Source organism: Chenopodium album, chromosome 4 (genome assembly GCF_948465745.1).
Source record: "Chenopodium album chromosome 4, dcCheAlbu1.1, whole genome shotgun sequence".
In the NCBI taxonomy this organism is placed as follows: Eukaryota; Viridiplantae; Streptophyta; class Magnoliopsida; order Caryophyllales; family Amaranthaceae; genus Chenopodium; species Chenopodium album.
Genome location: NC_137837.1, coordinates 76,497,211 through 76,514,169, shown reverse-complemented (window position 1 = coordinate 76,514,169; position 16,959 = coordinate 76,497,211). Strand labels below are relative to the sequence as shown.

Sequence of the window (16,959 nt, the reverse complement as noted above, 5' to 3'; positions counted from 1 at the left end):
AGTACACTCCTCCATCACTCAAAAATTATGGAGTAGACCACCCTTCAATTAACACCGTCTCTTAAAATCATATAATACATCTGTTTCACAAAGATGCAACATTTTGACTATGTGCACTTTAACACCACTTTTTTACACATGTATAAAAATTAAATATTTATATGTATACTATTGTTGGATTAATCTCAACGTTTATTTTCAAAATAAAATTGTAAAATTTTGCTTTAATTTATTAATGTATACAAAAAATAAAGGTCAGAGTACTGTGTTAAAAAGAAATTCAAAACATTGTATGCCTATATGGACTGTATCTATTGTTAAGTAGAGGTATTACTTTTTTATTTTATCAAGTTAAGTGTGAACTTTGCGATATTCTCAAGTCCAATTCACCATTTGTAGTCTAGCCCATGGGTGTGCCAAAATTTTAGCTTTTCTCGAGCCCAACCAATTTTTGTAGGTCCCTCATTTTGAAAATAAAGATTTAAAATAAAATATGAACATTTTCTTACTATAAGATATTTATTCTTACAAAATTAAATGTTCATTTTCATACCGATGTTCATTCTTATAATGTTAATGCTCACAATATTAACAATATATTTTCATAATTATAGTGACTTTGTCTGGTAAGCTCTGTCACTCAATATCTTAAAATATTCCCACTTTTCCAACACAATAAGCCCAACAACACCCATATAATCTATTAAATTAAATCTGAAAAAACCCCACCAAAATTTTGTCATCTTCTTCCTCCAAATCTACCACCATTTCCTCTCTCCAAACCTTCAAATTCATCCTAAAATGGCGGCAACACTACGAGCCACATCCTCCGCCATATCACGAGTAGTCACCTCCAGAACTCCGTCATTGATGGGTGGTGCTCGGTGGTCATCATCGTCAACGTGGTGGGGTCATGTGGATCCGGCACCTATATTAGACCCTCTTTTGGTGTCACCGAAGCTTTCTTGGCCGATCCTGCTCCTAACAAAGTCAATGTTTATTTTATACAAAACATTATATTGCATGAAAATGAACATTTAATTATTAAGAAATACAAAATTATTGTAAAATATGTTCAGCTAGAAAATATTAATTTTTGTTATAATAAATGTTCATTTTTGAACGAGGAATCCTATATGTACCTGGTCTCGAGATCAGCCTTCAACAACTGCATGGGTGTGGATTAAGTGGGCTGGTTACGACTCATTGTTAGTCCACACTACAACTGTGCCTGGACTGCCCAATAGCCACAGTTGTTAAGTCCAATGACACAACTCCATACAAGCAAAACATAATTCTTTCTAAGGTCTGAAATTACAGCTAAACTCTCGTGATCAAAGATGGAGACTTTTCTAACTCTCCTGATAATTTTAAGAGTTAGAAGCATAAACTTATAGGTTTATACACATGTTAATCTAATACAAGTACACGATACGAGTATTAATGATAATCATGGCCTGATAATCCAGCCAAATTGCTAAAATTATAATGTTATTGATGGATTTTCATGTAATTTGTAAGATATTTTTCATGTCAATGCTCGTCTTAGAAGCCTTAAATTCTACTCTCATGTGAGAACAATCTTAGTAAGATTTCTTTAGCACTCATTATTTTAGATGGTATAGAAACACCGAAGATGCAACTCAATGGAAGACGCCGAAATCAGAACCAAGTATAAAGAGAAGTAGGAGTTGGCATTTGAGGTAGCTGAAATATAAGTTGATTATTTCGACGGAGGAACGCACAGTACAAGACTACAGTTTCCGTATCAAAATTGAATAATGGAACTTTATACAATTTGGGACCTTTTTAAGATCTATTAGTAATTTAGTACAGATAAATGAAGTAACACCATGCCCCAGGTAGTCACCTGAACTAGTTCTAACCAATATGGCACAAAAAACTGCAAACAAGATGCATGCACACAGATGGGGCGAGTACTAGGAGATACTACTTGTCTGGCAGCGCAGACAGTACATTGGGGATTCGGATGATACTCTGATCCAAAATTCAGCTCAATCCTAGGCCAATGAATCGCAGAAGATGGCAATAATTTAAGCTCACTGGATTTGGTGGTATTGACCAGATGCTCTTGTTTGAGGAAGCTTTCGCAGAATATAGAGGACAAGTGCGGAAGGTAGTATCTCAACAACCTAATATTCCAATATAAGTAAGAAATAAATATGTTGTGTTCAGATCATAGATGTAGATATGTTCAAAAAAAGATAAATAAAATATACCGTGTAGTATATGAGATCCAAAATTGGATGATCCAAGACTTCAAGTGATGCGTCAGAATCAAAGGCAGATATTACAACCTGTAACCATATTTTTTTATGCAATGAGAACATCGTCAAGCAGATAAAGCATGTGGCAAGTAAAGACAGACACCAAGGAACGTAATTCTGAATACTCGTGACAGGTTCAACGCATTAGATCATGAGTATACAGAGAAGAAACAGATGAAAGGCAAAAACAGAAGATAGGGACATGGCATCAATTATATGATCTCATCAATAATTAAACCAAAACATCAGAAACAACAGAAAGGCTAAATGTGCCCATATGATTCAGATGGCCGAGATCCAGGCTTACCATAACACAGCGAATGAGAAAGCAGGTGAAACATATTGCTGTAACTGATCCAACCTGCAATAATATGTTTTAGTTAGAATGTTGGCACTAACTTGATCATCTATTCCCTAAATTAATACTGATACATCTTGAACGTTCACAGACACACTATACAACACGAACTGAACAAGCAATATTTCCTCGTGGCATATCTACAGTTCTACACCCTCAAACACCAATTCTCGAATTTCAACTATCATTCAGTTTGGGTAATAAAGTTGTGCTTTAGTTTTCGAAAGTTTATAATGATTGTTTAATTGACACTTCAAAATAGATATATAAAACACAGCAGAAAGATGTTTTTTTAATTAATCTAAATGGTAATGATCTATTGTCTTGTGAAATATGTTGTCATAGGGATAGGAAAAAAAACCTCATGAAGTTTCTTTCTTCGCCCCTTTGATTCAATTGGGAAGCGCCGCAACATGTTAAATAACCTATGAAACCAAGCAACAAGAATTATACTTCTCTAGATTTTAAATTATGCTTATGCACAAAAATTAATGAAGATTAATGTCTACCTTCCCCCGTACAACAGGAAACCAAGTGCTGCTATAAAGGACACCACTGCAAAGAAAAAATAGCGTTATGATGAATTAACAATCCACCATGGATAAGATAAACAGAAAGCTAAGTACAGAAAGCTAAGTTCTGTAAAACATTAAACTGCACAACAAACCTGCGATAAATATTTGTCCAATGGTTTCAGAAAAACTGCTATCATGTATCCATATGTATATCCAGATTAAAGCCTGTCATGCCAGATTCACTTAGTGCATTGCAGAATTAATAAGACTGTATAAGGTATATGTAAAACAATGCAAATACTGATCATCATGATCACACTATTTTCCCTGCTCCTCCAAGATTATTCAACATACATAAGAGCACCTGCCTCAGTGCTAATCCCTCCCGCCTTAAGATCATTATATCACTTATCATTTCCAAACCCATAACTTGCCAAAATGTTTGATCTTATTAAATAGTTCCAACTTATACAAAAATGTAATAAAGGAGAATTATGCTTATTATTCAAATGAGTAAGCAGTGTCCATAACCAAACAAGTGAAAACATATATGAAGTCCATACAGGGTTAGGATCATCAAAAGTCTCCTATAATCCTTGTCCTTGTACCTTTCATGAGGCTTGTTGAGGGCAAGGAAAGGGAATTACTAGGACATAAAGTAGATAACATTGGCCTTTTCTATCTGAGGTAACAACAGGAGTATAAGTGCATCCTTTGTAGTTCATAAATCCTGTTACTTTCCCATATCCCTTTTTTGTTCTGCTTATAGAAAACATGCACTATACCAGGACTGACCTCCCCTCTCCCAAGGTGCTTTAACCCGCTCTCACAAGATCTCCCAAGAGGATAAAGAAGACTGACCTGTATAACATAGACTATACAATTAACTGCAATATACCAGGCCCTGAGCTTGTTTGTTGAAAGACTTTTAGCCTGTTAAAGAAACAAAATTTCAAAATCAGGAAAACATGCATAAGCATCATGATTGAAGAGTACATTAAGTTATTAGAACAACTACCCCTCAAAGAATTGCATGAGCAAGATAACAGATAACGCAAAAATATCAGTCAAAGTGGACACTGAAATCATGTGAAACAATAAAAGTTGCATCGAAAAAGTAAGGTTCAGTGATGCAACTCAGTTGTTTCGTGCTCACAATAATCATTTCAGTAGTGCTGATATCCTACACAAGCAGATAACAAAGCAAGCCAAATATACACCATATATATCTCATTGCATGAATAGGTTTTTTTAACATGAAAATGCATCAGAATGGTACAGAAAAATAGATCAAGAACACCTCCACACTTGCCTGATAATATATCTCAGCCCAGAAAAGAACCAAAAGTGTGTATGTCGTAAAGAATAACAGCCCGGGGAAGTCCAATAACACTGATGTTAAGACCTGTGTAAAGCATAACATAAGACCATTACCATGAGCAACATCACACATTTATATCTTAAAAAGTAATAAATCAACATCACGTCATCACAATGTAAAAGAATGAATATAATGACCAAACATAATGACTTTCCACACACAATGTCGTTTGTGATAAATCGAAGCACTGCTTTTTCTTGGGAATATGCTTAAGCGTGATGGACTCGGGTCAGCCACAGCCCATGAGGGTCTACACCAGAAGGAAAGTCAAGCAATAGGGGCTCTAGGAAGGTCAACCAGCAGCAGGAGTGGTTTCCAACGCATCAAAACTCCGATGAGCAAGAGGACAAGTTTAATTAAGAAAAGAAGAAGGAAAGAAAGCAACTCACTTCTAATATGTTTTTCTATGGTCTTCCTATTTATGTTAAGTAGTCACATGTTAAGAATTAAGGTCACCTTTGAGGCTTTGACCATTAGTATTCTTAGTATAAGTAGCATGGTATGTGTAACTAGGAAGGCATCCAGAAATTTGTGAGGAAACTGAGATTGGCAGCCTCGAGTTGCCAAGTTGCTAACTTGTTATCTTAATTATTAATGAACAATCAGTCCTCCTTCTATATTGAGAGTAATAATCTGTTAAATTAGTCTAGTCCATTACATTAAGCCTATCGATTCTCCGGGTCTAAATAACAGAAAGTAACAGCTTAAACTTCCAAAAACACAAACACTCCATCTTTAGGGCTATTTAGTGTATGTAATATTATCCTTGTGATGTGCACTAAACGATGACAATGTTTGTATTTTTGTTATACTCTTTTAACAAAGGCAAAACAACATCATGGTCAAAACTGTCGCTGGTGTAAGCTTCAAAGGTTACTAAATCATCAATATCACACACATACAGCTACATAATAGTATAATACTCGAAGTACGAAACTTCTCTTGGATGGAAACTCCATTAAGCATTCTGATGTACACATTACAAAATTAATCTCTGAGAATTTCACTTGGCAACATTGTTTTACCATGTTGCTTTTGACTCTTAATATATAGGATCTAATCAAAAAGACTCAAATATAACTTCATGAAGTAAGAGTAACAAAAAGGTTTGCTCACCTTGGGCTTCAAAGTAAATACAAACATGTGAAACCCGAAAATCACAGCGCGCACTGCAACAAACAAGGTACCAATCTTAACACCAAGTAATTACATAAAACTATAAAAGGCAAGAAATAATATAAGCAAGCTAAAGAGTCAATTTTCAATCACCTCCATTGACAATAAAATTCATCAAATGGAAAACCTTCTGCGTTGTCCAACCATATTCAGGCACTCTCATTTCAATCCTTATAAGTTGAATCTGCTCATCATAAAATTCAACCAAACCCAAATAAATTTTCAATATTAATATCAATTTAATCAACAAATTCCCAACCAAACCGAATTTGATCAAAGTCAAAGCATTTTAATTAGCTAATTAAAGTCAAATTAAACTCTGACTACACCTAATTTGAGCTCAATTTCATAATTACAATCATCTGAGCAAGTTAATCAACAAAAACCCAGATACCCAAAACTCAAAGAAAGTCAAAGGATTGAGCTTTAGCTAATAAAATTCAAATTTATGCAAGACCCAGTAATTAAAAGTAAAAGAAGTAAACTTGAACAACTAAAATAAATAAAATTGGCAGAAAATTGAACAAGAGGAAAGAAAGATTACAAGAGCAACAGCAGAAACGATGGCATAGATAGCACAAAGGGTGAAAAAGATGGCATCTTGCCACTGAGTTGACTCGTTGATCTCGTCCCACCAATTCAACACGAACAAGGGGCGTGTGAATCCAGGTGACGCTAAAAAGTTCAGCGCCAAAGTCGCCATTTTTACACCAAGAAACAGCAAACAACAACAAGAAAGAGCAGTAGAAGATGATGATGATTCTGGAAGACAGACAAAGAGAGAGAGAGAAAGAAAAGGTCCTACCAATGCCAATGGGTAGTTCCCACGTTGCCGAGATAGAAAGATAGAGAAATTTGAATTATTAGGGGGAGATCAATATACGTACTCCTCACGGGTTATTTAGGGGAATTAAGTATGGAGTTTGAACTATGGAGGAGTTTTACTTGGTTTAAAATTTTAAGCCGATTATAATTACTTCCTCCGTTCTTTTTTACTTATCGATTTTGATTTTTAAACTATTTACTATTTTTTTGTGTATAATATGTAAAAAAAACAAATTTATATGATATCTTTTTGAATTCGTCTCAATTAATACTATCTTTAATTATGGAGAATTAAATTTATTGATCATTAAAGTTTTGCATTGACAATCGTGATAAAAAAAACAGGTCAAGTAAAAAAAACAGAGAAAGTATTATTTAATGCTTTATTTTATTTTTCTAGGATTGAACCCCGTTTGTTTGTTTTTTTTTTTTTTTTTTTTTTTTTTTGTTCTGAATTTGTAGACCACATAAATTCTTTGCTGAAGCTCATAGCTGGTCCAACTAAAATAAGCTGCAATTTAGGTATTGTTTGGCTGACAATTGAATTAATTTCCTATGGGCATTTATATTTCATGGAAATTAAAATCACACATCAAATTTCCTAAGAATTAACTAAACTTGTGTGCTTGTATATGGGTGTTTACAAACCATGAGAGTTTTGAGTTACGAAGAGTAATAAATTCCCATGTTTTGTGGAAATTGGAAATTTCCATGATTCTACACTTTTCACAATCTCACTAAACAAGTCCTTTATTTTCTAAATTCATGGAATTTTTCAATTCCTCCATGTTTATGTGCAACCAAACAACACCAGTATTTTATGGCTTTATTTTTCTCGCTTCTTTCTCAATGTCACTCATTCTTTTGTTCTTTCATATCTACTCTATGTGTCCCTTATTGTTTGCACCATTTAATCCAAAAAGCTCTCATATAAAGTGGACCCTGGTATAAACAAAAGGAGGATAATAGAGTTATAAATTACCATTTCCACTAATACTAACAACTTTCTCTCTCCTCAAGGATATTCCTCTGTCCCTCAAAACTCTTCTCTAGCAACAATCATGCTAGGCTTCAAAAGAGCTTGGAAGTTGATGATGGCTGCAGTTTCCATAATTTTGCCCCAATTTTTAGCTGTGTTTGTGGTTGCAGTTAGTCAACAATGATTGTGACTTTAAGCCTACTAGTAGTAGATATTGTTCGCCCAAACCCTCAAGGGTCTACTTTGATGCAAGACAGATTTCCTACCCAAAAGGCCAAAAGGGCTCTACTAAATTGAGCTATTAACCCAAAAGGATTTTACAATATGTACAGGCATACGCTGCCTTCATTAGGGCTTTTTTACACCATATGAAAAAATAAATAAATAAATAAATAAAAAAACCACATGTAGCAAATGTACGACAAATACTTAACATGTATGTAGTTACTAAGCATTGGATTTCGAGTTCAAAAGGGCAAATGTGACTAATAATCTGATGGAAACTATTTAAGTTTGTAGGGCTTTGGAACGAATATTTAACTAAAGGAAATTAATTTGCTTGGTCCCCTTGATTTAGGGCTTTAAATTTTTGTTAGACTGATTGGATGGCCCAGGCCAATACAATACACTAGTATTGTATGTTCGAATCAACTAAATGCAGATTTGCAGATAAGACTTTCATACAATTAAGTAGTTTTAATTTGTTGTTTATTTATTTCTGTATATATAAACCATTATCGTCTAAATTGTGAAAAATTTAATGCACAAGGCCATAAACAATGGAAGAAAAGACAAGGTCTTGTGAGAAAGAAGTAGTAATTTTGGAGTAGGGTAATGTTACGACTTTCACAGATTTATGTAGCGTAATTGGAAGCCTAGAAAGCAATACAAATTCCGGTTGCTACATTGTTGAAAGAAGGTGAACAAGGTGTTACGATGGCTTTAGGACTGGTTATCTATAATGTCAGCAGCCGTAACATCAGCAACAGACCACATTTCTTGAGTAATAAATGGAGACCACGAAATTTACTTCAGAGTTGAGCAACCACAAATTTTATAGAGTTTGGGTCCGATAAGTGGAAGGCTGCCCCAGTCATGTATTGTTAGGCTATTATCCATGTTGTGTTCCCCTTAAGATTATATAACATGCCTTGAGAGGATCACATTGCGATAGTATCAGCTTCCACAACAGCGGAGATGGAAGACACACAAAGAAACCAGTATCGGCGTTTGCCATCTTTGTGGCCGTCATCAATCATTGCAAGACCTTCCTGCAATCATAAACACAATTCCCTAAGCACCAGCTGAAAGTTTTTAACAAAACTGAGATCAGAAGGCATAGAATAAAGACTCGCCTCTAACAATGTATCAAGAGCATCAATTGCACGCCCTGCTGACCAAGAAAGTCGTCTTTCTACCTCTTCTACAGTCACATAGCCTTGCGCCTGAAAGTGATATACAATACAAATTGAAAATAAAATCAGTCATTTAGACAAGACCCAAAAATAAAAAATGGTCAGTGATATAGAGCAAGTTCATATGAGCACTGGTTTTCAGATAAGATGAAGCGCACAGCCATCTCAGTTTGACAACTTTACATGATTGTAAGACTTGCATCAGCTATCTGAATTTAACAGACCACCATTCATATACTTTATCTATCCACTGCCCTTTTATTCTTATAGGCATATGAAGATGCCACTATTCATCAAGAGCACATAGCTTCCAACTCCAAACTAGGAAGAATAAGCATACAAAAGTTCAGAACAGTTAAAGAATTTATACATAACCTAGAAAACTACATGCGAGTATTAAAAGAAAAGCTAACACAAACCTCCACAGCCATGAAATAGGATGATAACAGGATATAATAATTTCACCTCAAGTTAATTTACGGACCTGTTAGACCTCTTCAAACTAGAATATTAATGATGCTAGATCTATCCATCATAAGAATACAAGGAAGTATGGACAGAGGCCAAATAAGGACCAGTAAAAAGCACAAGATTCCCCAAACTGATTGATGACAGGGATGGATTGAACCCTGTATACCAGAAAATAGAGGAGGCTAGGATAAAAGAAAATAAATAATACATAAAATATTGTCTCCTTATATGACAATTACTGCAGCATAATCTGCTTTATAATATAAAGTCGATGATTTCATAAGGGAAGAAGCAACTAAGAGGGCTCTACCAGCAAATCCAATGCAGAAGCTATTAGCACTTTAGCGGTAAGATAACAGAAGTTGTAAGCACCTGTTTTAGAGGGCACACTGCATATATACAACACAAACATCTCCGGAACCAATATAACATTAGAGATCAAAATTCAAACGGGTCAGATCAGCTTAGACAAGATGAACCGGCCACTCGGCCAGGAACCAGTCCTGCTTTAACTTGAATGCCTGGACCCAAAACTTGTCTACCCTCTACCCACAATCCAGCAATATCATCTAATGGACCAAATAGGATTTGTGACTCAGACAGGCCTGCCCCAGGAACCAGGCAAGACAAGGTGAGAAACTACACAACACATGCCATGTAATTTCTTCTTTAAGTAATTCTTAAGAGACACAAGGAAAAAGAGTTAGCTTGGTCTGTCGGTCTCTTGCCTGAGTCAGATATTACTTTTCCAGAAAGAACATTGTTGGGAGACGAATTATCCAACACTAAACAAACACAATAAGTGCGTGAATCAATAAATAGGAACAACAACATAAAGAGTCCTTTATTTTCATAGAAGTTGCATTTAACTAGCAAAAAGTTAATTAGTGACCTTTGAATAAACACTTTAGATAGCATAATTTTCAAGTTATACAAGAAAAGGTGCAAGCAATAAAAATATTACATTGAGATCACTAACGAGTTTATTAGAAGCTCTATCAGGTTCAAATATAAAAGAGTATGTTTATGTTAGTATCCTAAAAAACCTACCCCTTTTATCTTAATAAGTAAACAGCTCTACTGTGTATACTATGTTTGCAAATCACATCAAAAGCCAACCCATCGAGCCCCATTGAACTTGAGGGCAGAAATTAGAGCATAAATAAAGAGAGTATCTCTCCGTTGAAATGTTAATGACATGGTCAGGCTTATTTTCTTCTAACATAATATGGCCAGATAGAAAGGATACAAGGATTTCACACAATTGAGATTATGAATCCTGAAAGATACATCCTCCTTTCCAATAAAGCATTACAGCAACACTAAAAAGAGCCATATAAAGTTAAAGATGCATTCTAACAACTTAAGATCCAGGTTCTCAACTGGAAGTTTGTTTGGCAAATACTCAAAAGTACAGCTCTACAGCTACAGCTTCAGAATATATTGAAAAAGAAACAGTATGAACTTATACAGTCAACCATAATTCATTCTATGGTCAATCATCACCAGATGTATGACATGTATCCACAATAGACATTTGCACCCTTGATTATTATGTTATAGAGCTCATTATCAATCAACAGTCCAAGAGGGAAAAGGAATTATATCATTGAGGTCATAATGCATATCCATTATCAAGGAAAGATGCAACAAGAATGGCATGAGGATGTAAGTACTTCTTAGTCAGGTTTCCCTAAAAGATGATAGGGCTCAAGTTTATGGTAGAAGTGAGGACTAAATTCATACAGGTAGATAAAACCAAATCAAGTTAGCCAAATATATGGGAGACTGATAAAGAGAAACTTTTAAGTCTCAAGATACAAACCTAATCTAAACCTATCAACCAAGCTTTGAAAGAGTGCATGCTGATCATTACTAGTAAAAATCACATGGGAGTAATTTGGACTTCAAAACAATGTGGAGAAGCAATTAATAATGAAATTGCTACAATCAAGGGTAGGACACTGCCTAAAGCAAAATTACCAAGGTCAACACTAATTCCTTTTCCTAATTTATTACACTAATGAAAAATCTAAGCAAAAAAAATAGAATAATAGATATATCAGTGGTAAAGCAGTCCTATATAACAAAATTCAACAAATCTAGAAACACTTCCTCCAGTAGATGGGTTAGGAAGGGAAGTTACCTTAAAAGTTCCAAATCAACTATAATCATTAGTTCTTAATTAGTTTGCAGTCACCAACATCTTAGCTTTATAAGCCATCAGTAAACAAATTAACAAATTAATGGGGAGCTTTTATTCCACAATCCTTTATTACTTCCCAAAAAAAAGATATTTTTTTTTCCTAATGAGTTGGTTCATCCGTTCATGTTTGTCCATAGAAAGTCTCTTCCTATTGAATTTGAAATGTAATGAACTGAATAAGGATTTTTTGTTTTTTTGTTTTGTTTTGTTTTTTTTTCTGGACTTTCTTCAAAACTTTCCTCATTCGAGCTCTAATAATGCATCTGATGAGTACCATTTTCCGCTTCAAAGAACTGAGCACAATAAATTTAAATACAGTGAATTAACTAGCCTATCTGTCCATAAATGATACACCCTATCAATAGTTTTACATCCTCCCCTTCCCTTCCTCTCTATCTCTTGCAATCTAGTCTTATGTTGTTTCTTCAGTAGAAGGCTCAGAATAATCAGAAGTCAAAAAAAAAAAAAAAAAAAAAAAAAAACCCAGACAGACTACAATCAGCAAAAGTATACATTCCAAGGTGCTATTCATATATCATAATAAAAACCATGTTTTTATACTCAAAATTCACGGAAGAAAGCCAGTCTGTAAATAAGCACCTTATATCCCAGACAAAATTGATTATTATCAAAACCACATTGGGCATAGCTAGGATAATTTCATAGTGCTCATTAGAGTATGAGGCATAAAAGTTTTCATATCTATTATCTACCCATACAGAGCTAGAAATGGCAGGAGCCACGAGATATCATTGGGTAAAAAATGTCAAAGATTCTTGAAATGCACTAAATAGCTATTTTGGACTGTGTTGGCAACAAAATTAAGAGATATTCCATGATTCCATCTTGTCATTTTACGATCACATAGAATGCTAGGAATCTCCCGATTGGATCTTTTAAGTTTTATCTCTCTTCCATTCCCTTTCCTCACAAAAAAATTTAACAATGCTAAGACTCTTCAAATCGACACCGCCACCTTTCCTTCCTTTTCATGGTCCCCAACACTCTGAGAGACGATACAAAAATCAGGCAGAGGTTTGTAGCAGATCAATCTGGGCTCTTGTGGAAGAGACCCTCCCTTGGGTCTCTGTCTCCATTATTGCTTAGGAAAAAAGAATCCAAGGATTCAAAATCTAAAAGCCCTGATTTATATCCTCTAACAAGGGAGTGCTCACACTTTTTGCCTACGTTATACGAAGTATATGATTACAGAATCAGTCTGTTCTGATATGTCAATCTCCTACTGTTCACTCCAGGCTTTGCAATATATTTATCAGTTGGAGATAACACAATTTCTAAAGCAGGTCCCAAGGGAAGATAAAGTTAGAGTCTGATAAGTGATAACCATCAATGCGTACCCAGTCTCAGAGTTATCCACTAGCATTATAGACTACAGCATGTAAAAAAAAATTATATACAAGAAACAAATTAGCTGTGTCAAAGTACACTTCCAAATTTCAAGCAGGTATACAGTCCTACAAACAAATCTCTGACAGGTAGGCTTTGTAAATTAGTATCCACTAAACTACAAATTTACAATATCACATCAACGAAAAACTATTATAAAATAATAAGTGTGGATTGTAGACAAAACAATGAAATCACACAAAGTGTAAAATAAGCAATTTTCAAGAAAATAAAGACAATAAACAACCTGAGCAAGCTCCAAGATTTCATTGTGATCCTTGTTCAACTCAGTTGGAACAGATCGTATGAGCTTTTTCTTGCCAACAGATATCACCTCGAACCCACTACCTAAAACCTAACAATGGGCACGACAAATGTAAGTCTATTGCAATCACCCTACATTAAGATTAATAAATGTGCGAATTGAAAGCACAATGGTGCACTCAGTAGCTGCAACTAGGTGTTTTGAGCTTAAATAATTTAAGTTGATTAAAGTGCCCCATTAGGATGGTATGGAACTTTCAAAGCTACAGTCATAAGAGTAATTATTTGAATTAGTACGAAATTCTGATCAAAGTCACTTTAGTAACTATACATGATGCATTAGTAAGGATATTTTCCATAGCAAGTGCATCCAAGTAAAAAGACAATAACGTTGAAGCTAACATTGACAGCCATGTGCACTTGCTGCACAATATCATAAGTAAATGTATATGATTTTTTACATGTTTTGACCAAAAAAATAAGTTCTAGAAATACAAGCAACTTGCAATACCTTCAGCTTAGATATAGCACGTAAACAGTCATCCTCTGATACAGGTTCACGGGCATTTTTACGCTTCAAACGTAGCAGGTCTAATAACTCCTGCAAGTTTATCAAGCCTCCATTGAGGGATCTAGTGGCCAAACATATTTCAACAATTTGCACCCCTTTCTAGGCAACAAGAAGATGTATCAGAAAATACTAGACATGAACAAAAATACATCACACCAAAAGCAAAGGCAGATATCATCATATGCCAAAGCAGGCAAAGCACCATAACATATAGTAGTAGTAAAATTTAGCAAAGCCACAGTAAATATACTATATCGAATGGTCAACAAATGAATCACACAAAAGAGCTAAGTCAGAATGACACTCACCAAGTTCATAATAAAAGTCACCAATTCCCAAAAGCTCTGCCCAAAAACCCTTGTTTGAGGCAAGAGGATCCACCCCTACTTTAGAGCACATCTCATGAAATTGAGCTCTGAACGTCGGGTTTTTCCGTATATCATTCTGCAGATCAATGAAAAGTTAAAAGTAGAATTACATTAACATCTCTGCTTTATGCCAATTTGCACAGTTTAAAAGGATTCTTCTGCATTTAAGTTTTAATAGTTCAAGGTCCCAAGCATAAACTTTGTGGTTACCTAAAGTTCAAGACCATGTAAACAGTAATCCTAATGTCTACTTAGTCAATCAATGGCAGTGAATGATAAAGAAAGGGGCCAATGTGCCCTTACTTCAAACCTCCCCCCCCCCCCCAACACCTCCTCAATATACACACACACACACACAAAAGGAATTATCACATACTCCAATGCTTACCTTATCTGTCTAACTATTCAGTACAAATCACTATGTTATTACCCCTCCCCCCTCTCTCAGTACACGCACACGCAAAATGAATTATCACATACTCCAATGCTTACCTTATCTGCCTCACTATTCAGTACACTAACTAGTATAAGTCTATCCAGTCAAATTTTCATTTCATAGTACATTACTTCATCTGACTCGAGAAATCAATCTTAAATTCAAGAGATAATAGATCAATGGAAGCTTCTAAAACAAGAACTATATCCCTTTTCTTCCCTAAAAAGATGCCTCTAACCAGGAATCCCATTGCAATGAAAGAAAGCTCTAGTAATTCTTTCTAGCATCTTTCGGATGGGGTCCGGGACTTCAAGCAAATAACTTTTTAAGCTATATACAGTATCTAGACAATCTAGTAAGTCAGTTGCAGGTAGCTTATTTCCCTGCTTATCTTATAACTCACCTTCACATAAACAATCACTACAAAATCTATACTCAATGTTACCTCACCTTAACATCAATAACTTTACTGTAACAATCCCAACTAATACCATCTAATTTCAGAAACAAATAAGATAAAAATCAACAGCTCATAAATTAAGAATAGGGGTAAACAAAATGTAATTTTAATCCTACCACAAATTATTTCTAAAATTATTACCAAGAACATCAAAGAAATTCAAATCATACCCTAAATTGTTGCTACATAATAACAATCAATAAAAATATCTAAAACTAATTATAAAACAAAAACCTTATGTTTGCGGGCGAAATCCTCGAGCTGAGAACGAAAAGTGGACAATTGCTCCTTCATAACATCGGTTTTCATGGAGGCTATATTTTCTCCAACTACTCGAAATTGATTCTGCAATATTATCCAAAATCAATTTTTTTTTTTTTTTTTTTTTTGGGGGTGTTGTTTAAATTAATCGAAGAAAATTGAAAGACAAAGATGATGAAGGACTAACCCTAGTAGCAGCAGATGACTGTAAACCTCCGATTCCCGGTCGCCGCCTCATTTTTCCGGCGAGATTTCACACTCTTACACCGTTGGAGAAAGAGGAGAGAGAATGTGTGTGTGAGTTCAGTTTTACCGGTTTTACCAGTCTGATTTTGATGCCAACGAATCAATAGCTTGGGGAAAGAGTCCACGAGCCCGTGCCAAAATCAATTTTTATTTTTGACTCCCGACTAAACTCGTAAGGGCATGTGTTTCACCCTTTGGATTAATATAGATTCGAGGGTCAGTTATGGGTGATTAGGTTCTAGTCCACTCCCAATTATCGTTGCGGGGATCTAACACGAGTGATCTGTGTAGACTCAATCACCACTACACCAACAACCAATTGGTTGAATGGATAATATTTTAGTATTCAATTGATGTGATTCTAACTTTATCATCATTTTTTTCTTAAAAAAAAAAATAATCAACATCAAAATTGTACCATTTTGTTGGAAAGTGATTGCTTGGGAGTGATTGAATCAGTGCGTGAGGGTTGAATGGCTCGAGCTCATTCCATCTTATTGTTGACGATATCTTAGATTTATGTTCTATTTTTTTTTATGTAGTTTGGTCTTTTGTTAAAAGGATAAAGGAGCGGGAATATGATAACACATGAATTGACTCATTTCCAACCTTAGGGAATTTCATCAACGAGTGTGGAATAATAATTTCTCGGCTCGCATTTTGGATGTTGCAAACAATGATTTATTAATCTAAGTTCCCCTTTGTGGGTTTTTTCAAAAAAAATAAAAATAAAATAATTGTACCATTTTATTTTTATAGTAACAAGATGTGAGACACACGCAAATTGCGTGTGCAACATAAGAAATTAATATGCATGGCTCGATTCTCTTTTTTTTCCTAAAATATCATCTACCTTATTCTAATAAAAAAAATATTAGTGGGTTTATAAATTGATGAAACATAGAGGTTAAAAGGTAAGATATGAGTACATTATAATGTTCATGCAAAATATGATTTCCCTCAAAAAAAAAAATTAAAAATAAAATAAATTAAAGGGTGGTAGTTTTTTTTTTAAATGGTAGTTATATTTTTGAAGTTATGGTAGTTTTTTTTTTTTTAAAAAAAAAATTATAAAAGATGAAAGGGGTATTTTGGGAAAATGAATTTTATCACCCCAAAACCCCCTTTGTATGTAAATCGAACATTTTAATAAATAGGAGTATTGGACACCCATAAACTGATAAACTTTTACTCCGTATATAGGTATGAGTGTATGACTTTGCATTTCATTTTAAGAAAAGATGAGACAAGTTCTTGGGAAATTACGAGTACATGCTAAAACTATTGTGGTCTAGCCACTCCAACTAAATTTCCTTCAAGCAATTTTTCGAA

General features: G+C 34.6%; 2 protein-coding genes across 2 annotated transcripts; both read right to left on the bottom strand.

Annotated features, from left to right (window-relative positions):
• Positions 1-1,704: 1,704 nt before the first annotated feature.
• LOC145629375 (tobamovirus multiplication protein 1-like) lies at positions 1,705-6,574 on the bottom strand. The gene is made up of 11 exons (XM_081681970.1): positions 6,263-6,574; positions 5,812-5,902; positions 5,659-5,711; positions 4,474-4,566; positions 4,023-4,094; positions 3,314-3,386; positions 3,156-3,201; positions 3,008-3,071; positions 2,596-2,649; positions 2,241-2,318; positions 1,705-2,153 (listed from the first exon to the last, which is right to left on the bottom strand). Exons 1-11 carry the CDS (start codon positions 6,419-6,421, stop codon positions 2,061-2,063), a joined length of 876 nt encoding a protein of 291 aa, XP_081538096.1. The 5' UTR covers positions 6,422-6,574; the 3' UTR covers positions 1,705-2,060.
• A 1,639-nt stretch (positions 6,575-8,213) lies between these two features.
• On the bottom strand, positions 8,214-15,734 carry LOC145629376 (vacuolar protein sorting-associated protein 22 homolog 1-like). Its single transcript, XM_081681971.1, has 7 exons — positions 15,569-15,734; positions 15,355-15,465; positions 14,165-14,300; positions 13,797-13,951; positions 13,269-13,376; positions 8,878-8,967; positions 8,214-8,793 (listed from the first exon to the last, which is right to left on the bottom strand). Exons 1-7 carry the CDS (start codon positions 15,617-15,619, stop codon positions 8,683-8,685), a joined length of 762 nt encoding a protein of 253 aa, XP_081538097.1. The 5' UTR covers positions 15,620-15,734; the 3' UTR covers positions 8,214-8,682.
• Between the last annotated feature and the right edge of the window lie 1,225 nt (positions 15,735-16,959).

What these genes read in the sequence shown, in the direction of transcription:
- LOC145629376 (XM_081681971.1), bottom strand. Translation starts at nt 15,619, where the DNA reads ATGAGGCGGCGACCGGGAATCGGAGGTTTACAGTCATCTGCTGCTACT. An exon ending in TGACTTTTATTATGAACTTG is followed by an intron (nt 13,952 to 14,164) that starts GTGAGTGTCATT and finishes TTGCCTAGAAAG; the next exon opens with GGGTGCAAATTGTTGAAATA. An exon ending in AAATCTTGGAGCTTGCTCAG is followed by an intron (nt 8,968 to 13,268) that starts GTTGTTTATTGT and finishes TATCACTTTCAG; the next exon opens with GCGCAAGGCTATGTGACTGT.
- LOC145629375 (XM_081681970.1), bottom strand. Translation starts at nt 6,421, where the DNA reads ATGGCGACTTTGGCGCTGAACTTTTTAGCGTCACCTGGATTCACACGC. An exon ending in GTATAGTCTATGTTATACAG is followed by an intron (nt 3,387 to 4,022) that starts GTCAGTCTTCTT and finishes CTGGCATGACAG; the next exon opens with GCTTTAATCTGGATATACAT. An exon ending in TTCCTGTTGTACGGGGGAAG is followed by an intron (nt 3,072 to 3,155) that starts GTAGACATTAAT and finishes TTGGTTTCATAG; the next exon opens with GTTATTTAACATGTTGCGGC.